The sequence below is a fragment of the Sycon ciliatum genome, chromosome 3, assembly GCF_964019385.1.
Source record: "Sycon ciliatum chromosome 3, ocSycCili1.1, whole genome shotgun sequence".
In the NCBI taxonomy this organism is placed as follows: Eukaryota; Metazoa; Porifera; class Calcarea; order Leucosolenida; family Sycettidae; genus Sycon; species Sycon ciliatum.
The window spans coordinates 14,132,254-14,154,117 of NC_088645.1; the positions used below are offsets into that span (position 1 = coordinate 14,132,254).

Genomic DNA, 21,864 nt, shown 5'->3' on the forward strand with positions numbered 1-21,864 from the left:
ACAACAGGGGTTCTGGCGGCACCTGTCAAACAAGCAGTAGCGACTAGTGCCAGCTACCTATTGGAGGCTAGCCGCTACAGTCTGTCACTGGAGATAATTATTATGTTCACTGTTTAGACTGAGCACAATCAATGATGCCCAATCAATCTGCCCAATGTGTGTTCTGTTCCACCTAATTATAACGTCCCATCGCATCAACCCTACTACACGCACATGTCGTCACTCTAGCACGACTTGTGTTATTATTGTTTATTTTGATTCGCACGATAAATAGAGCACAATAAACGTTAACTTGACCGAAGGTTAAAGGCGACTGCAGATAGAGGAACACATCGAGGTACAGGTGCCGGCATCAATACAGTATCAGAGAGGTACGCAGAAAAAACTCTCGTAAGCCCAAGGGGAAGTGGTTGATGAGGGATGAATGCACTCTCCACGCTCGTCTACACTGTTCGTGGAAATGCACACATACATACAATAATATACAACATAGCAATAGCATGCACAGAACCGAACAATTTCATGTTCACACATGCAAGCACAGACCTGAACATTAGTACCAAAAGCCGATACAGACAATATCCCCATACACACAGACGCACACACACACAATGTCCCATGTATGCGCCCGTGGCGAGAAAAGCACGCAGATCTAAAAATGCACTGGATGTGAACCCACAGATTTTCTCTAATAGCAATGATAGCGGATCTGATTCTGAATGAAACACACACACAATACAATTATTGAATGCCCATCCGCAGATGATGGCAGGTCCTGAAAGAACAGGCAGTGTTCCAGTGATGGGGAACAGAACTTCGAGTGGCGAGTGAGGTATACACACACACGTGCGTGCGCGGGCACACACCAAAGTATGAAGAAATAGAATCGACATCGTAGTATTCATTGGTTGGGGAATGGAAAGGAAAATAAAACATTGCTATAGGTTATTGTTGTAAGGACACTGGGAGCACAACAGAAAGGTAAGCAACTTGCTTTGAAGCAAAGAAAGTTATTATTCCACGGATCTCAGAAGGAAGGAACGTTCCAGAATGCTGCACTGGCAACAGGCGGCCTGCATGTGCGCGGCCCCTGCAGTCGGTCCAGCTGCCGGCCTTGCAGTGCTGAAAAGAATGTGCAGTACAGCATGTCACATAGTATCGCAGCCTGGACAAATAGACGCTGGGAAGTCCTAGTTATGTGCTCACCTACACCACGATGCACCAATCTTCTGAGCTACTTTGGCAACAACTTTGTCCACTTGAGACTCCCATGGGCTGAGCCAGTTGTTGAGGGCTGCATCAAGGTGGACGGCAATGACCGCTGATGGCAAGGCAATCCATGACACACAGTCACTAGGGCATCGTCAACATGGCGCTAAGGCTGGATGAATAAAATCAACCTTTAGGCTGCCGCGGGATTGACAACGAGGCCGCTGTCTCGAAGCTAGTCAGTCAGCCTGGTCACCGCCATTGACGAACCAGTCGCCACCGCCAGCAGTGGCGGTAGGTTGTGACAAGTATGGTGCAATATTGTCAGCAAATTCAGTACTCAGGATAAGATGAGTGACAAAGGGAACGTTGTGTTTGATAATATTGAAGTGAACAGGGATGATCACAAACCCTGCGCGTACTCCACCGTGAGTTACAAGAAAATTCCGGACTGGACGACGAGCAAACACCAACCTGCTACATCCAACCAGGCAGATACTATAACGATAGCTGCCAAACCAGGTCAATGCCGACCTACTGCATAATGTCAATGTCAAACAGATCCTGCAGGAGAAGACTGGGGTGTTGGCGTCCAGTCACTGAGTGTACAGACACCAGTCACATTTCCTGCGTCTTTTGCAGCATACAGGATAGACTCATCACTGTAAAGTCCACAACTTCGTGATTTATATTTGTAGAATACATGACAGGCGTATTCAGTGTGCCTCGCAGGACTGCGAGATGCTGCAGAAGACCAGGTTCGACCTTTCTGGACCGCCATTCACCGACGGTGGGCTACACGATGCTGGAGGAACTAGATTCCAGTGAAAACCCAAGATTCCTTTGCTCCTGGACGCTCCGACGTGTTGTGATATCTGCCAGGTGCCTTCATCGCTATAGCGAGGACGACGCCGATCGGCAAACTCTCGCTCACAGCCATCACCAGCCTCTCAAAACCATCACTTGGCATCCCCCAGAGGTATAGGAGAAAGCCAAAACAGCTCTCAACAAATAAAAGCTAAGGACGATGGAAAGGGAGCATGTCAAAAAGAAGATGAACAGTATGAAGTTCAAATGGGTTTGAACACTCGTTCCACCAACTATACCACTTTCAATAAATCGTGACGCCATTTTGTTTTAACATGAATATCGCGGGTTATCACCGTTAAAGGGAAACTGAACGCCAAAAATAAGTATGGCTTATCCGAAGGGGAATTGAGCACTGATTCCGATGAGCTATGTCTCGAGCCGATCAGAGAAGAGGAACCGTGTCAAATTTCATAAATAACACCTTCCATATTTGGAAATTGGGCTTGATGACGTGCGTACTGCTTAGCTGTCGCCATGCTGTGCATGCTCAGCAGTGTAATTGAATGGAAGAAAACAATTACTTTGGTGTTTTGCAGCTCTATTTCGTTCCCTGACGGTAACCAAATCTAGATGTAGGAATCTGTTGAGCAGGAGAGTGACACATGTCTTCCCGAAGGCTGTCCAGGCTGCAGTGGTGATGAAGAATCATCACCCCGAGATCGATTGTAGCGAAGTGGAAAACTCATGGTGAATTAGCTTCCACTCCAAGGCAATGTCGAGGTATGAAGGGTGCTTGTACTGCCTTCCAAAGTGAAGAGGAGATTAACATGGCTGTGCATAGCTGTTGTTCTATGCCAACTTACGTACTCTTGCTGATACCGTAGAGGCATATTGCAAATTTCGTGGACGAACAACTCTAGTCACTAGTGGCTAATGAGCAACACTAACAGGTGAGATTTTTCAATTTGACAAAAATTGTTTTTGTTTGAGAACCCGCGATATTCATGTTAAAACAAAATGGCGTCACGATTTATTGAAAGTGGTATAGTTGGTGGAACGAGTGTTCAAACCCATTTGAACTTCATACTGTTCATCTTCTTTTTGACATGCTCCCTTTCCATCGTCCTTAGCTTTTATTTGTTGAGAGCTGTTTTGGCTTTCTCCTATACCTCTGGGGGATGCCAAGTGATGGTTTTGAGAGGCTGGTGATGGCTGTGAGCGAGAGTTTGCCGATCGGCGTCGTCCTCGCTATAGCGATGAAGGCACCTGGCAGATATCACAACACGTCGGAGCGTCCAGGAGCAAAGGAATCTTGGGTTTTCACTGGAATCTAGTTCCTCCAGCATCGTGTAGCCCACCGTCGGTGAATGGCGGTCCAGAAAGGTCGAACCTGGTCTTCTGCAGCATCTCGCAGTCCTGCGAGGCACACTGAATACGCCTGTCATGTATTCTACAAATATAAATCACGAAGTTGTGGACTTTACAGTGATGAGTCTATCCTGTATGCTGCAAAAGACGCAGGAAATGTGACTGGTGTCTGTACACTCAGTGACTGGACGCCAACACCCCAGTCTTCTCCTGCAGGATCTGTTTGACATTGACATTATGCAGTAGGTCGGCATTGACCTGGTTTGGCAGCTATCGTTATAGTATCTGCCTGGTTGGATGTAGCAGGTTGGTGTTTGCTCGTCGTCCAGTCCGGAATTTTCTTGTAACTCACGGTGGAGTACGCGCAGGGTTTGTGATCATCCCTGTTCACTTCAATATTATCAAACACAACGTTCCCTTTGTCACTCATCTTATCCTGAGTACTGAATTTGCTGACAATATTGCACCATACTTGTCACAACCTACCGCCACTGCTGGCGGTGGCGACTGGTTCGTCAATGGCGGTGACCAGGCTGACTGACTAGCTTCGAGACAGCGGCCTCGTTGTCAATCCCGCGGCAGCCTAAAGGTTGATTTTATTCATCCAGCCTTAGCGCCATGTTGACGATGCCCTAGTGACTGTGTGTCATGGATTGCCTTGCCATCAGCGGTCATTGCCGTCCACCTTGATGCAGCCCTCAACAACTGGCTCAGCCCATGGGAGTCTCAAGTGGACAAAGTTGTTGCCAAAGTAGCTCAGAAGATTGGTGCATCGTGGTGTAGGTGAGCACATAACTAGGACTTCCCAGCGTCTATTTGTCCAGGCTGCGATACTATGTGACATGCTGTACTGCACATTCTTTTCAGCACTGCAAGGCCGGCAGCTGGACCGACTGCAGGGGCCGCGCACATGCAGGCCGCCTGTTGCCAGTGCAGCATTCTGGAACGTTCCTTCCTTCTGAGATCCGTGGAATAATAACTTTCTTTGCTTCAAAGCAAGTTGCTTACCTTTCTGTTGTGCTCCCAGTGTCCTTACAACAATAACCTATAGCAATGTTTTATTTTCCTTTCCATTCCCCAACCAATGAATACTACGATGTCGATTCTATTTCTTCATACTTTGGTGTGTGCCCGCGCACGCACGTGTGTGTGTATACCTCACTCGCCACTCGAAGTTCTGTTCCCCATCACTGGAACACTGCCTGTTCTTTCAGGACCTGCCATCATCTGCGGATGGGCATTCAATAATTGTATTGTGTGTGTGTTTCATTCAGAATCAGATCCGCTATCATTGCTATTAGAGAAAATCTGTGGGTTCACATCCAGTGCATTTTTAGATCTGCGTGCTTTTCTCGCCACGGGCGCATACATGGGACATTGTGTGTGTGTGCGTCTGTGTGTATGGGGATATTGTCTGTATCGGCTTTTGGTACTAATGTTCAGGTCTGTGCTTGCATGTGTGAACATGAAATTGTTCGGTTCTGTGCATGCTATTGCTATGTTGTATATTATTGTATGTATGTGTGCATTTCCACGAACAGTGTAGACGAGCGTGGAGAGTGCATTCATCCCTCATCAACCACTTCCCCTTGGGCTTACGAGAGTTTTTTCTGCGTACCTCTCTGATACTGTATTGATGCCGGCACCTGTACCTCGATGTGTTCCTCTATCTGCAGTCGCCTTTAACCTTCGGTCAAGTTAACGTTTATTGTGCTCTATTTATCGTGCGAATCAAAATAAACAATAATAACACAAGTCGTGCTAGAGTGACGACATGTGCGTGTAGTAGGGTTGATGCGATGGGACGTTATAATTAGGTGGAACAGAACACACATTGGGCAGATTGATTGGGCATCATTGATTGTGCTCAGTCTAAACAGTGAACATAATAATTATCTCCAGTGACAGACTGTAGCGGCTAGCCTCCAATAGGTAGCTGGCACTAGTCGCTACTGCTTGTTTGACAGGTGCCGCCAGAACCCCTGTTGTGTCATGCTATAGATGCACATGCCCTGTTCTGGGGCATACTGAGGTACTTTGATTTTGTTGACTGCATGTAGACAGCATCCAATAGTAGTACTCGTAGACCTTGGCTCTTTGTAGGTCAACCACCATCGCATGGATCGATCGGTGACTATGCACTTGGAGGTTGGAATAGCCCGCGCTGAACAGATCTTGCCATGGCCCAGGGAGTGAACTCGCTTACTCGACTATCCCGGTCAGTTTAGTTAACCAGCATGAGTGGTGCAATTTGTCCATACCATGTTGCGAGCTCACAGTTGTTTGGGCAGGTTTTGAGCTGCACCACGAAACAAAGCGAAATAACGGCGTGACTGTAGAGCAAGGAAGCGGCGAGACGGCACTTCCAGGACGAGACAGGCAGTAGAGATGTGTTCACAGCACGAGCAACCTCTCAGACCCTGCCGGTACTCCACAGTTACAAGAAAATGTCGGACTGGACGACGCGCCAATGCAAACCTGCTACATCCACCCAGGCAGATAGCTGCCAAACCAGGCCAATGTCGACCCACTGCACACCGGTATGTCAATGTCAAAGTTGACAAACAGATCCTGCAGGAGAAGACTGGGATGATATTGGCGTCCAGTGTACGGACACCAGTCACATTTCCTGCGTCTTTTGCAGCATACAGGATAGACTCATCACTGTAAAGTCCACTACTTCGTGATTTTTATTTGTAGAATACATGACAGGCGTATTCAGTGTGCCTCGCAGGACTGCGAGATGCTGCAGAAGACCAGTTTCGACCTTTCTGGACCACCATTCACCGACGGTGGGCTACACGATGCTGGTGGAACTAGATTCCAGTGAAAACCCAAGATTCCTTTGCTCCTGGACGCTCCGACGTGTTGTGATATCTGCCAGGTGCGCAGTAACTAGTATTTTCATCGCTATAGCGAGGACGACGCCGATCGGCAAACTCTCGCTCACAGCCATCACCAGCCTCTCAAAACCATCACTTGGCATCCCCCAGAGGTATAGGAGAAAGCCAAAACAGCTCTCAACAAACAAAAGCTAAGGACGATGGAAAGAGAGCATGTCAAAAAGAAGACGAACAGTATGAAGTTCAAATGGGTTTGAACACTCGTTCCACCAACTATACCACTTTCAATAAATCGTGACGCCATTTTGTTTTAACACGCATACGGTCCACTGACAGTGGCAGTCATTTGACTCAGTAGGTGTCTTTGCTGCTTCTTTCCCTTCATTCGTAGGGTTGTGCTGAATAGTACAAGTGCTTGAAGTAAATTAAAATAAATAGAACATGTGGAACATAAAATCTAATCAAGCATCAGTACATGTATTGCAAATTTCAACTTCAAAGCACATGAAATCACAATGATCACAAAATTTATGGGATCAGGAGGACACCATGTGTTCAACGAACACATACACACATGCTGTATCAGTGCGCACACACATGTACACATGTGCGTGCACCCCCACCTCATCCCACAGACACGCGCGTGCAGCGCGCACATCCATACACATGTGCATGTACCCCCCCCCCCCCCCCTCGACACACACACACACTCCTACCCATACACATGTGCGTAGGACCCACGCACACACACACACACACACGTGTGCACAGACGAATACACACACGCCCGAACACACAAGATACGTGTAAGTGAACATGGTCTTCCTGGTGCAGATGCGGGGCCAGCACAATGGAAAATACCTCCATCAAGATGCTTGATCAAGTGTTCTGATAATGGCACTGTTTGTTTGTTTTTACAAAGAAGTGTGGGAAGGATTACAATGCGTTATAATTCATAATTGTTCTTTGCCTTGTACTGTGCAGACCAGAATGCTTCGCTATCAACTCCTGGCTTTCCATTGGCATGGTGTTCAGCTGCAGCGGCATCTGGTCCCGGGAGTTGAAGTTGCTGGATGGCTGCACTGACACAGGATGGGTTTGCGTTGGCAATGCGATACGGCAGTCATTCCACATCATGAGCTACATGTTTATGTAATTTATATTGTCGCTCGTCCAGCAACGTCAAGGCTCTGCATGTAAACACAGGAGAACACCATAATAAAAAATACTACTCATACTCAGGGGATAATAATTATTATAATTTTGGATTAGCAATTTCGTGCCATTTATGGGTTCCTGTCTAAACCATGCCGTGATATTGATTTCTATCTGCTCACAGAGTACCTTGTATTGTAACAATGCTCTGCCTAATCACTACCCTCCGCCAATTATTAGATTCACACAATATTCACAACGTATGCAACACAATGCTGTCTATTGACACTACTTCGAACTGAAATGCTCACTACTCTTCTCCCGTTTTCAGCTCCCTCTACCTTATGAATACTCTACATTACTGGTTTCGTTTCTGCCCTTTCCATTGCTGCCAGCTCCCAGTCTTTTTCAATGCACAGCACCACCTTGAAATTTTTGTGATTTGATGTACACATACTTTGAAGTTGAAATTTGAACTACATGATCAGATTTTTGTTCCACATTTTATATTTATTTTTACTTCAAGCACAGCCCTACCGATGAAGGGAAAGAAGCAGCAGAGAGACACATACTGAGTCTAATGACTACCACTGTCAGTTCTCAAACAAAAACAATTTTAGTCAAATTGAAAAATCTCACCTGTTAGTGTTGCTCACTAGCCACTAGTGACTAGAGAGTTGTTCGTCCACGAAATTCGCAATATAGCACTACGGTACCAGCAAGAGTAGGTAAGTTGGCATAGAACAACAGCTATTCACAGCCATGTTCATCTCCTCTTCACTTTGGAAGGCAGTACAAGCACCCTTCATACCTCGACATTGCCTTGGAGTGGAAGCAAATAATTAATTCACCATGAGTTTTCCAATTCGCTACAATCGATCTCGGGGTGATGATCGTGTCTTCTTCATCACCACTGCAGCCTGGACAGCCTTCGGGAAGACATGTGTCACTCTCCTGCTCAACAGATTCCTACATCTAGATTTGGTTACCGTCAGGGAACGAAATAGAGCTGCAAAACACCAAAGTAATTGTTTTCTTCCATTCAATTACACTGCTGAGCATGCACAGCATGGTGACAGCTAAGCAGTACGCACGTCATCAAGCCCAATTTCCAAATATGGAAGGTGTTATTTATGAAATTTGACACGGTTCCTCTTCTCGGATCGGCTCGAGACATAGCTCATCGGAATCAGTGCCCAATTCCCCTTCGGATAAGCCATACTTTTTTTTGGCGTTCAGTTTCCCTTTAATAATAATAATTTGATCATCGGAGTATAAGCCGCACCCCTTTTTTTGTATGAATTTTGAATTTCAGGGCTCACGGTTGGGATGCCAAAACTCGATTACGTGGGAGGACATCTTGAAATCTGATCACCATAGAAATGAGCTCGCGTGACTCTAGCTATGCACGCGGCAGTGCACGCCTACGCGGCGCGGAGCACAGCAAGGACTCGAGAGAGTTGCAGTGACCTGGTGACTGACAAGAAGAAGTAGAACTGAGGAAGACGGAGACCGGCTGGGGACTTGTGTTTCACTTTGGTTGCCGTTCACTGTCGTTGTTATTGCTTCTTTCCGAGCGAGTGTGTTGCGAGCAGTGCTGGCCTCGTAAGCCGAAGGCTTCAGACAGTTCGTTCGCACGCTGAGTCCTGCGATGAGAAGTCGCGAGTTCTGCCGCCGAGTCTTTGCTGAGAAAGGGATCGACATCTATGTCGTCCGCTGGTGCACTGGCGCAGGTGAGGAGAGGTAGAGGACGAGAGCTCCTTGATGGAATGAAGCAAAGACTCACACCGTGTTCTAGTTTGTTATCTCTGTTCTCAGAGCGTTTTGTAAATGCACTTACACGAGTGAAAGAGCCGTGCCACGCTGCTGTGAGAAGTGACGATGGAGAGATGTGAATTATTTGATTTGCCACTCTCTTTCGTTGCAAGAGGACGAATCAAATGGCTTCGCCGTTGTACTGGTCATATATTTTCGGTTTGCCATAGCTGCTGAAGCACACAGCAGTAGAGCGCCGATGAGCGAGGCAGCAAACGGTCAATAATATTTCAAGAGTTTGTCAGTCACGGAGGAAACATTGCAAAAAACGCCTTGCTGCTGCCTCGCTGGTGTAGTTTCCGCATCGTACAACGCATATGCGCAGGCTTCCTTCCTTGTCGTCGCGCACGGGAGTTCGCGTGCGCCCCTGCCGACTTAGCTCACTTCAAAACAGTATAAGGTAGCACAATATTGGCCGATTTTGACAATCGATGGCTCAAAATCTTCAGGAGATACTAAGCTACAGTTTAACCGAAGCGATTTTTCCCTAGATGAAAGGATCGATGTAGAGCATTCACAGACTTTGTGACCATATCTTTAGTTTCCCGGGGCCAAAATCAAAAATTCCTTCGGTTGAACCCCTAGTTAACATCTTGCCTGGTTCCACCCAAATTTTCAGTGTCGTACTGTCTACCCGTGCTACCTTATTCTATTTTGAAGAGGCATGTGTCGCACTGAAAATGCGCTGCGAGATGGCTAGAGTTTGTGTACAAGGGGTGGTCGAGCTGTGGTCGCGTGACAGTCGACCTGTCGTCGCGTGAGCTGGCCAGAAACAAAATGGCGCCCACGTATTTGTACACAACCGTGAGCCCTGAATTTGAGTGTTCAAAGCAGGGAGTCGTATAGACCCACGACTCCCTGGTTCAAAGTGCGGCATACTCCGGAAAATACGATATGTGGCTGCCCGAAAGCTTTGCTGTTCGTGCAGATCATCATTACGGTCATGTGTCAGCTGTGGTGCTCAACAACACGTCACTGCACTGCCAAAGACACACCTGAGACTGTGAGACCTGACGTGACCGGGGCTGTACTAGCAGTGTAGTCAGAGTGTAGTGTAGCCTGTAGCCAGTGTAGGCTGTACTGACAGTGTGTACTGACCTACTCCGTAGAGTGTAGTGCTAGTGCCGTAGTGGGGTCGCCTTGCCCTGGCAGGATTGATCTGATTTTTACCGACTGAGTACTGCACTGTCTCTTTTACTATGAAATAAGCAGATATTCGTGAAAAGTGAGGGCAAAAGATAGATAGACTACGCGTATACGTCGCTAGCGCTGGCACTGGTAGATCTACATGGTAGACCTACGGTCGATGGGGCGACGTGACCGGCGTGCGCTGGCATGGCCTGGATGAAAGGATTGGTGTTTTCATGGTTTTTGGGACCTCAAAATTTGTAACATTGTAGTGTGCGTGTACGATCGGTCGATACTCATTACTCAACATTAGTATCGCGGCACCAGAATGAGTGACGATGAAATCCCCGCTATTGTCATAGACAATGGCTCGTGTATGTGCAAGTCCGGTTTCGCCGGTGACGACGCACCCAGAGCGGAGTTCAGGACGGTTGTCGGCCGTCCCAAACCGCCTATTGTTATGGTGGGCCTCAATTTGAAAGATAACTACATTGGAGAGGAGGCGCTGGCGAAGCGGGGAATACTGTTCCTCAAGTATCCCATTGAACATGGTATCGTCAACAACTGGGATGATATGGAGAAGGTACGTACAACTGGGATCGATGATAATCATCCTTTATTAGCGACTTCAGAACAAAATCACGGTTTAATAGAATAGGAATTACAAGTATGACAAACATATCATCACACGATTGGTTAGACGCAGCAATGCAGATTACACAAACAAAAACTCAGGGAAAACCTTGTCCCATACATACCGGAGTTATGAGGGGTTATGGTATGCAACCGTCAAAATCATCTATGCCATTGTATGCAGAGTGAAGGCACAAAAGTGGGTTTCTCCGACCTCACGAATATCATGCATGCAGAGTTACTGCGCGATATGTGGGATCTTGGTGTTGTGGTCACGTGGTTCTACAAACGCACCAAAGACATCTTGTAACTAGCTTCGTTTACAACAAATCACAAGTGTGTGGGAACACGGAGAACGACAGAGAGCTGAAGGAAAAGCCAGGCAGGCAGGTACAGCTAAAGTGCGTACGGTACAATTGGCATGCCGGACAGCGCAGCAGGATGAATGCAAACATGTCATAATATAAAAGGATGCAATGACAAACAGTGGAATGTGCATCCACTACATCTCCCCTCTGATATTAAACAGGCTATAATAGAGAAGATGAGAAGTACAAAAACTATTCGTTTACGTAGGTGTTGCTGTCCCTCCAGGAAATCGCGATTCCACGGATGCAACAAATTTCGCGTTTTTAGCCCAAACCCGCGATTTCCTGCGTTTTGTTGTTTTCTGGACTTGTTTGTGCATCTTCATGCACTTTTCACAAAGGGCTTTCCATGTTCATGTAGGCTATTTGCACAGTACAACTCGTACTACTCCCAAGTAGATCGATCTACTGCGCAAATGGCGATTCTACGGATGCAACAAATTTCGTGATTTGGTCCAAATCCGCAATTTTCTGCAAATAATTCCGCGAATTCCTGGCAAGTTGCGCCTATTTCCGCACTTTTTGGCGCATATTTTGTTGTTTTCTGCCGCAACTTTTTGCGCAAGTTTTCGAGAAATTTTCCGCAAATTGCTGCAGGGACAGGTATTGTTTGTTGAGCAAGTTGCAGTAAATGAATGATGTGCAGAGATGACAGCAGATACGTCTCGGCACGTTGCTGAATTAGCATGATTCAATGAGGCGGTTGACAGGCTGAGGAGCTCTAGACTGGCTCAACTGCTGTGCCAGTGTACTCAACCTCGACTGCCAGCTTCTCTGCTTCTGTCGGATCAAGTGACGACGATTGCGGCGTACAGTACAGTGACCAGACTCAACAAGGTCAGAACGATTGGACACTTGCTCTACTGTCTTGCCCTCCCGCTCAAGATCGGTCATGAATACACGGTCATGAAGCTGTAGAGTCGCGAGAGGCTTAGCTGCATGCCGTTGGTCATAGTGGAAGTTCTACTGCTCCCGGGACTGATTCTCCAAGTCCAGAATACTCGGGAGATCTGGCCGACGAGTTGCCGTAAATGTAGCCGTTGAATCGCCCACAGACCCAGACAACAGCCAAGCACTCCTTCTCGATCTGCGCATACTGTTGCTCAGTAGGGGTGAGGCTGCGTGAGGCAAATGCAATGGGGCGCATTCCGTCGTCATGCTCCTGCAATAGGACAGCTCCCAAGCCGTAACTGCTGGCAATAGCGCTGATGACCGTGGGCTTGGTTGGGTCGAAAAATGTGAGGCAGGGCACATTGGTGGCCAGCTATTTGAGCTTGTCCAGGGCTTATTGTTGTGTAGCAGACCACTCCCATATGGTGTCATGCCCCAGTAGAAGACGCAGTGGAGCGCTAACTTCTAAGAGATTGGGAATGAAGCATGACATGAACGCAAACATGCCAAGAATGCGCTTCAGTTCCTTGACGTTCTTGGGAGGCTTCAGATTAGCGACGCTGAACACTCGCTGTGTCAGGGTGGAGACCTTTGCCTGAGAAAATGTGACCAAGGAGCTTCACTTCGGCCTGACACTTGTGACATTTCGTCATGTTCAGCGTGACGTTGGCTTTCCACAGGATGTCTAGTACGGCAGCTAGGTTACGGTCGTGTTCTTCTCGTGTACGGCCAGAGACAATGACATCGTCCATGTAGACGAACACGCCGGGGAGATGGTCCAGAAAGTTGGTGAGACGCTTGTGGAAGATCTCAGGTGCTGATGTGATGCCAAATAGCAGTCGCTTGAAGTAGAATCTACCGAACGGTGTGATGAAGGTGGTCAAACAGGCAGAGTCGGGACCGAGTGGGACCTGACCTGCGAGGTCGTCAAACTTCTTCTTATCGTCCTCCGATAGTCCGAGTTGGTAGTCGAAGGCGGAGTCGGCGCTGGGTCCGAGAGAATAATTATAGTAAAGTGGCGACATGGGTTTCTTCAGGGTTTGAACTCAATTTGGTTGCGGCACGAAAACGAACGAGAAAGCTTGGAAGCTCAGGGCCCTACGCTATGCTTTTTTGCCTAGCTCATCGTGCATGTTATTAGAACTGATGGAAATGTTTTTTTCCATTGATTGGCTGTAGTGTTTTACGTCGACCATGAATGCTACAATGCCCAACCACACCACAGCGAACTGATCGGCTACATCATCGTATTGCAAAAAGTCTCCATCAGTTTGAATAACATGCATGATGAGCTAGGCAAAAAAGCATGGCGTAGGGCCCTGAGCGAAAGAAATAAACTTTCTCTTGTCATTCGAGGGCATTAGGACACCGTCTGCCACCTTGATGACCTAGGCAAAAAAAGGAAAGGGATGTTAAAAAAAATTCATTTCCCCCATATTATTTTCGAGACATAACCTAGGATTCGAACCAGCACTATCGCCCTGCATGCATTCCCCCCGATACACTTCGCATACATACTCATTCTTCAAAGTTGCTTCACGTTATGATCTTGCATTTGAAAGGCCTATACACTCATTGCCGAAGTTGTGTTGCCATGGTGCAAAAATGGCGTTGGATGGCTACGCCTGAGCGCTCGCGCTGTCATCGCAGCCCACGACACGTCTTCCTGCTGTGCTTTCCTGACAAATTATTTTGTTTCGCTTTGTCCTTGTTGCTGGAGGGTTTGATTCTTTGAGATACTGTAGAGCGATTTGGAGTTGGTCAGCCGAGAGTAGTCGTGAGAAATGGAGAAAGAATGTGAGAGAACCTGGACTGCGGATGAAGTCGCTCTGTTCCAGCGGAGGCGAGCAGAGGGTTACGATCTCAGTGCCCAGGCACGTCGCTCCTGATTATTTCAAGGGGCTCGATGTGCAAGTGGCACTCGAAACCAGTGCTGCGCAGAGTGCCCATGTTCCTGCCAGTGTCGCTGCTTCAGCCGGGCTGGCGCTGGCGTCTCCAGTGCAAGCAGTATACCTAGTAGCTGAAACCACTCCTGGACCTGCTGTAAAACCCGCCGCTCAGGGCCAGTGCGAACAGCAGCTGATGCTGCTACTGAAGGGGCCACACATTCACTTCTGTCCAGCTCTGTCCTACGCGCTCCCACCTCTTGTGGGGATATCATGCGCTTACGCATGCTAGGGCTGCGCCAACTTTGCAAAGACAGTATTCCCTACCAAGGGCGTGTATCCAGACGTGATCTTTACCTTCTCATCTGTGAACATTTCCGCTTGAGTACTGCTGGCGAAGGGGTTCCAGACGAGGAGGCAGACAAGCCTGCATTACCAAAGCCAGTAATGGCAGCGTACAAGAAGCTACCAAGCTTTTCACACATAGCATCTGGCTGATCTCTATCTCGCCTAACTAAACTCCCTTTCTTCATTACTGAGGCTGTCAAGCACTATAATTATGGAAAATTCCCCGGACAAAGATTATGACAAGGAGAGCTTGCAGTGCTACAAGCAACTTCGTGCGTACCAATTATTTGATGAGCACCACCTTCACCATTTGGAGGGAAACCTGTTTGCAGGTGGAACAAACTTTTGTTTCGTCCGTGCGAAATGCTGGCCATCACAAGATACATCAAAGCAAGCCTACACGTGTATCGTCTGCATCAGCAGGGACGATCCAGTGTGCTACAGTGGATACTGCCAGTGCATTTCCGGATAATGAGAGTGCTGTTCACATGTCGCGGCTTTGCTGTTTGCGCTGGATTATTTTTGCAGCCATGGCATGCAGAGTTTGTCTGGACCTTCCGTAACAGACATGTTGTATGCATGCACGCTCGTGCTTCTGACTGGCTTCTCTTCTGATCTTTCCTCGTCATGGCTGTTGACTTTTGTGAATTATATCATCTTGTCAAACATAATAACATTACACTGTGAACGAAAGCAATATTTCATTCCACCTCACCTCTCAACCCCTCACAAACAACCGAAAACTCGTCATCGATTGCACTGATTTTTTAACGACTTTCTGGATCAATAATCATCATTTTTATGTCTTCAAACCAGAAATTGGCAGAGATCAAAATGGTCTGTCATCATAGTAAAACATTGACTTACAAGACATCAGTGTCTGCTCCAGCGCCGGGTGAGCCGGGTAATCCACCCGGTTGGGCGACGCTTGGACCCGGTTGAAAATATAGTACTGGGTCACCTGTGACCCGGTTGGTACTTTACACTTTCGAACTTTGAAAGGACTGACTACATGGCTTGTATCAAGACTACATGAAAACGGTTTTCATGTAGTCTTGCTTGTATGTGTCAGAAGATACTTCTTCTTCCTTCGTACTTTTCTAATTCCTGTCCTCTCTTTTCTAAATGCGGCTTATCCATTCGCCTTTATATCATTGGGCCTAGTTCCCGTTTATTGTCCGAATTAAAATAAACCAACCAACCAGTTAAAGCACGTGACTCGGCTGGTGAGACAGCGCCAGGTACATGTGTACCCGGCTCCGACCCGGTTGAAATGGTTGCGCCAGGTACACGTGTACCCGGCTGTCCTACAATCCTAGAGCAGACACTGGACATTTCTGAATAATAACTTTGGACTGATGTTAGATTATTACTGGAACAAATCATTTCTGAATGCACAGATTGAGCTAAGTGGAATACTTGGTTGGTTGATAGAACTTGTATTTCCGGTGGAATATATGTAACACTCTTTTTCACATTCACGCAGTATTTAATGGAACAAATTCATATTCTGTGATGATGATGGTCAGCCAGTGTCGGTGAAACGTCTAATGGCCATCGCTGAGGACCAGTGGCATACAAATGTCTAAGGGTAGATAGGCCGCGCCAAGTTTGCATCCTCTATGTTTTGGGTTCGAGGTATTTGAACAGGGCAGAGAACACTGCGTAGTTAGGCAGCCTGGTGAAGTGCCTGAACTTGTCAGGATTGTTTCTGATGCTGGCTAAATCGATCGAACAACACTTCAGGCTCTCGTACTCTTTTTTAATTTCACGGAAGTCTTTTTCTAGGCCAGCCATGTGATCATCAACTTCACTCGGGTCACTTACACTGATATATCTGTGATCACATGGCAAACCCTGCACAGGACCAGGGGTCGGTGCTGGGTCAATAGCCGAACAGACACCACAGAAACGACCCCGGAATCATCAATATCTTGTGGCTCCTCAGACTCTTGACGTTTTCTCTTCAGAACTCGTCTCGCTGGTTTAGAAGTTGCCGTCCACTGGAACTGGGCTGGCACAGCGGTGGGGTTGAGCCATTTTCTTTCTGGCTCCTCACCAGACAGGAGCTTGCCGACGTAATCATCTTGTTTGAAATGAGAGCTGCATACTCTGGTGTTTGATGTGATCTTGAAATTTGATCCCACGTCCCTCCTAATTTCAAATTGCCATAACTTGCACCTTTCTGCATCACTGGGAAAACGATGAATTGCAAGTGACATATCTAAAGACCGATTACTGCAGAGCGGAACAGCACAGTAGTAGCCCTTGCCTGAAGTTCTTTTCCGCTTCTTGGCAGGTTAGCTGTCAGTGCCAGATTTCACTGCGGCTGACCCCACGGACACTGAAGGCGAAGAAACAACACCAACACTAGCTGCAGCGACAGTTTGTTCGACTGGAACCGGTTCAGGAATGGTTTTAGCTACTGCTTGGACTGGAGACGCCAGCGCCAGCCCGGCTAAAGCAGCGACACTGGCAGGAACATCGGTACTCTGCACAGCGCTGGTTTCGAGTGCCACTTGCACATCGAGCCACTCGAAATAATCAGGAGCGACGTGCCTGGGCACTGAGATCGTAACCCTCTGCTCGCCTCCGCTGGAACAGAGCGACTTCATCCGCAGTTCAGGTTCTCTCACGTTCTTTCTCCATTTCTCACGACTACTCTCGGCTGACCAACTCCAAATCGCTCTACAGTATCTCAAAGAATCAAACCCTCCAGCAACAAGGACAAAGCGAAACAAAATAATTTGTCAAGAAAGCACAGCAGGAAGACGTGTCGTGGGCTGCGATGACAGCGCGAGCGCTCAGGCGTAGCCATCCAACGCCATTTTTGCACCATGGCAACGCATCTTCGGCAATGAGTGTATTTGAATATTGTGGCCATGGTCTAGCTGTCTGTCTTTGATGGTACGGTACGGGACAGGTACGGGATAACGCCAGGCATGCCGACGGCACGAACAAACAGACACACACATTGATGGTACGGTACGGGGCAGGTACGGAATAGCGCCGGGCATGCCGATGGCACAAACAAACAAACAAACAAAAACGAAATTAAAGCTGTGTGGACCCTGGCTAGCGCCAGACAATACTGAAGGAACGTCTTTTGTATATCTACGGGAATAAAACGCAGTGTCCACACTGGCCACTGGTCTGGTGAGCTGAAGTTGAAAGGCGCTGGAAAGTTGAAATGAGCCATCACCACTCACGAGACCGAAGGCTACGGGAAAACCAGTTCTGACACCATGTAGTGGTTCTACAAACGCACCAAAGACATCTTGTAACTAGCTTCGTTTACAACAAATCACAAGTGTGTGGGAACACGGAGAATGATAGAGAGATGAGGAAAAGCCAGGTACAGCTAAAGCGCGTACCGTACAACTGGCATGCCGGACAGCGTGGCCGGATGAATTCAAACATGTCACATAAAAAGGATACAATGACAAACAGTGGAATGTGCATCCACTACAGGAGAGTGGCACCGTAGATTCTAGAGGCCACGTTCAGCTTCGATGCCAATTAATATAATGGGTTTTGTGCACTTCTCTTTTGAGAAGAATAGCGTAACTCCCCTATAGCCTTGTCGTGATCGTAGTAACCTTCCTTATCCCTTATGATGCACTCTTGAAAGTTTGGAAAGACTAAATACACACACACACACACACACACACACACACACGCACACACACACACACACAGATAAACACACATGCATAAACATGTTCTTTCTCTTCTTCGTGAAATGTGCATAGTTTCCCGGACCAGAACAACTCACGTAGCATGGACATGGTCATTGTCTGCGTCCTTTTCTTGCAACACCGTTACCTGTGTTCTTGTTTCTAGATCTGGCATCATACGTTCTACAATGAGTTGCGTGTTGCGCCCGAAAAGCATCCAGTATTGCTCACCGAGGCTCCATTGAACCCCAAGACCAACAGGGAGAAGATGACACAGGTAAATGCATTTCATATGTGCACTTCGAGAAATTTATGTACTTCAACAAAACTATGAATAGAACAAAAGTGTTCATTAACCCGTTCAGTGCCAGGCCAGATGTACGCTGTTGGCCGGGCCATTTTCATAAAAAATCTGATTTTTTTTTCAAACTAGTATCAACTCAAACCCACTTGTTGTCCCTCGCTGGCTTAGCTTGTGCTGCTGCGCCCTGCTCAAACTCGACATCGACATCTCCGATATCCTCAGGGCCGTCCAAGGCAACCATGGCAGTAGGTACGACATCGACCACGGCGGACTCGTCCGCAAAATTTGTTCCGTCACGATCGCGGACGGCTATGTCCGCATCCGAGTCATCGCCTTCACTATCGCAGCTCCAGTCATCAATGTACGAGTCCATGATGGACTGGAGCACCTCTTCAACCGACATGCGGCAACTCGACGTGTCTGAGTGAAAGCTAGAGAGACCTAAAGTACGTTCCGTCAATCTAATTGTTTCTGAATCGAAATATGTTTTTCGCCCGAGCGCTCTGAATGTATGCTCCCGCGCCCTTACTTACTCAAACACGGCGAGTGAGGTCTTATTCAGTAGGGGAAAACCCCTAGTTCCCCCTCGAAGAGCCACAATCGGCCAAGCTAGATTGTAGTGCATGGCCGGTGAGATATAGTAGTGCGCACTACGAGGACGAGATATCTCGCCCTTGGCCAATCGCGTGGGGGTCTGTAGGACGAGTTGTCTCGTCCTTGGCACTGAAAGGGTTATGGTATTATGTCGGCATCAGTTGCTTTATTCATAGCTTTTTGTTGAAACTTATTTCTCGGACATGGCTTCTATGCACTTCATGTATTATCAAATTTTATCATTAAAAAAAGTGTAGATTTTAGTCAAGACTTTGTCAGACCACCACTCTATGCTACTAGATCGGCTATTGTACGTAGCAGTGTTATTCACGGGCTGTTGTCAAACCCCGGTTTGACTGTACAGCAACCAGAAAATCTATGTAATAAGTGACCACAGTTATCTGAGAACGCCAGTATTGAGGGACCATTCTTTTCACTTGGGCTCTAATTATTACAAGTAGCCATGCAGCCTAGGTGACTTCCACTTTTTGCAAAGTGCGGAATACCCTGACTTCCACCGCTAGCGTACTGCTCAATACCCTGATTTCTAATGTTCACACAGTCCTCACTGCCCTGGCTACAACTGCTCACACAGTCCTCACTGCCCTGGCTACAACTGCTCACACAGTCCTCAACTCCCTGGTTACAACTGTTTACACAGTCCTAACTGCCCTGGCTACAACTGCTCACACAGTCCTCAACACCCTGGCTACAACTGCTCACACAGTCCTCAACACCCTGGCTACAACTGTTTACACAGTCCTAACTGCCCTGGCTACAAAGTCCTCAACTCCCTGGCTACAAATGCTCACACAGTGCCCAATACCCTGGCTACAACTGCTCACACAGTGCCCAATACCCTGGCTACAACTGCTCACACAGTGCTCAAGAGCCTGCCAGACAGGGCTTTCTAACGCAGAGATCAGAACGGCTTGCAGCAAACAAACTGACCTGACCTCTATACATCATGTGTACATAGAGTAGATATTGATGCTTTTCCTACTCTGCTCTGTGCTGTGTTCACGCTGTCTTCTTTAGATCATGTTCGAGACATTCGACGTGCCCGCCATGTATGTATCCAACAAGGCGGTTCTTTCTCTCTACTCGTCTGGCCGCACCACGGGGATAGTCATGGACTCTGGTGACGGTGCGTCGTACGCTGTACCCATTTATGAAGGCCACTCCCTTCCCCAGCTGAGCTCCAAGATCGACATAGCGGGCAGAGATATCACTGAATACTTAATGCGGATTCAAATGGAACGTGGTTTACCGCGCACGACAAGAGACGGCCGTGAAATCGCCCATGACATCAAGGAGAAGCTTGCCTACGTTGCCCTGGACTTTGAGCAGGAGATGGCCACGGTGTCTTCCAGCTCCACGCTGCAGAAGAGCTATGAGCTGCCGGATGGCCATATTATAACAGTCGGCGATGAGCGTTTCCGCAGCCCTGAAGTTCTCTTCAAGCCATCCTTACTGGGCACGGAGCAGGCTGGAATCCACGAGGAGATCTACAATAGTATCATGAAGTGTGACGTGGACATCCGCAAGGACCTCTACTCCAGTATTGTCTTGTCTGGCGGTAGTACCATGTTTCCGGGTTTCGCTGAACGGGTGCAAAAGGAAATGTCAGCCCTCGCACCCAGCTCCATGGACGTGAAGATCATTGCGCCAGCGGACAGGAAGCACGATGTGTGGAACGGTGGCTGCATTACGGCCAGGCGTTCTACCTTTCAGAAGATGTGTGTCTCCAAGGAGGAGTATGCCGAACACGGAGCCAGCATTGTGCATCAGAAATGCTTTGAGGACCGAAAGCAGGCCATCGAATGAACAGGTTCTGCCACAGTCTATCAATTATTTTGCACTTCCGCTATCGTGAGAATGTACGATTGAGACGTACTGCAGTTGAAACAAGCTCACGGTTCGCGTGCATGAGACTCAGTGGAAATGTATAGAGCCTGTGCGGTTCCATCATCCGTTGAGAGCTGTGGCAAAGTCACGGCTCGGTGATGCGCTAGGCCAAGCGAAACTGTAGACTCACTCTGTGCTTAGCTAGTTAGCTCCCGTATTAAAGCGGTTACACCAACCAGCTCTGCATACAAATGTACTTTGTGTCACTAAGCGTTTCCGCTAGTTCACCGCCATGGTATCATTTGCATGCTAGTAACCTCTATACTATAACATCTTTTCATCCCGCACGCGACCTTTAGGAGGACAATTACATTTGTAAATTACAGGAGTGTTGGCGTTACAGCACTTTACCAAGCATAGAAGAAGAACAGTATATTGAACTGGAATCATCTTTCAGACATTGCCAGTTGCCTCTGGCACTTGAGTATAGCGGCTGTACAGATCTGCAGTCACATTGAGCCATGTACACCTCATCATTTATCACATTCAATGTTGTTGTTTTTGTGAATCCTTCCCCCAGAAGCAAATGCCTGTTTCGATGCATCATGTAACTACTGTAGCCGGCGTAATTTGCAGATACTAATACACTCAGACCTCGCATAACCGCACACATCCGTTTTCCACAAAAATATCCGGATAGGCGAGGGAACCGGATAATCGAACACACACACTGTATGCATGGCATATGCTGTAAATCGGTAACCAGCAATTTTTTTCCGGATGGCGAGGGATCCGGATAAAAGAGCACCGGATAAACGAGGTCTGACTGTAATAGAGGATTTTGCACATTTCTTTTGTTTCAAGAACTATTAGAAGCCTACGGACAAGAGCGCCACAGATCAATAGATATTTTCTCGTCAAAATCAAATTCACCGTGGGCATCACATAGAGATGATGTACACAACAGCTAACGACGTTGTGCTCAAG

At 47.6% G+C, this 21,864-nt stretch overlaps 1 protein-coding gene across 1 annotated transcript; it reads left to right on the forward strand.

Annotated features, from left to right (window-relative positions):
* The first annotated feature begins 10,529 nt into the window (after nt 1-10,529).
* LOC135811501 (actin, plasmodial isoform-like) lies at nt 10,530-21,504 on the forward strand. The gene is made up of 3 exons (XM_065324737.1): nt 10,530-10,911; nt 18,298-18,408; nt 20,068-21,504. Exons 1-3 carry the CDS (start codon nt 10,657-10,659, stop codon nt 20,854-20,856), a joined length of 1,155 nt encoding a protein of 384 aa, XP_065180809.1. The 5' UTR covers nt 10,530-10,656; the 3' UTR covers nt 20,857-21,504.
* Nucleotides 21,505-21,864: the final 360 nt, after the last annotated feature.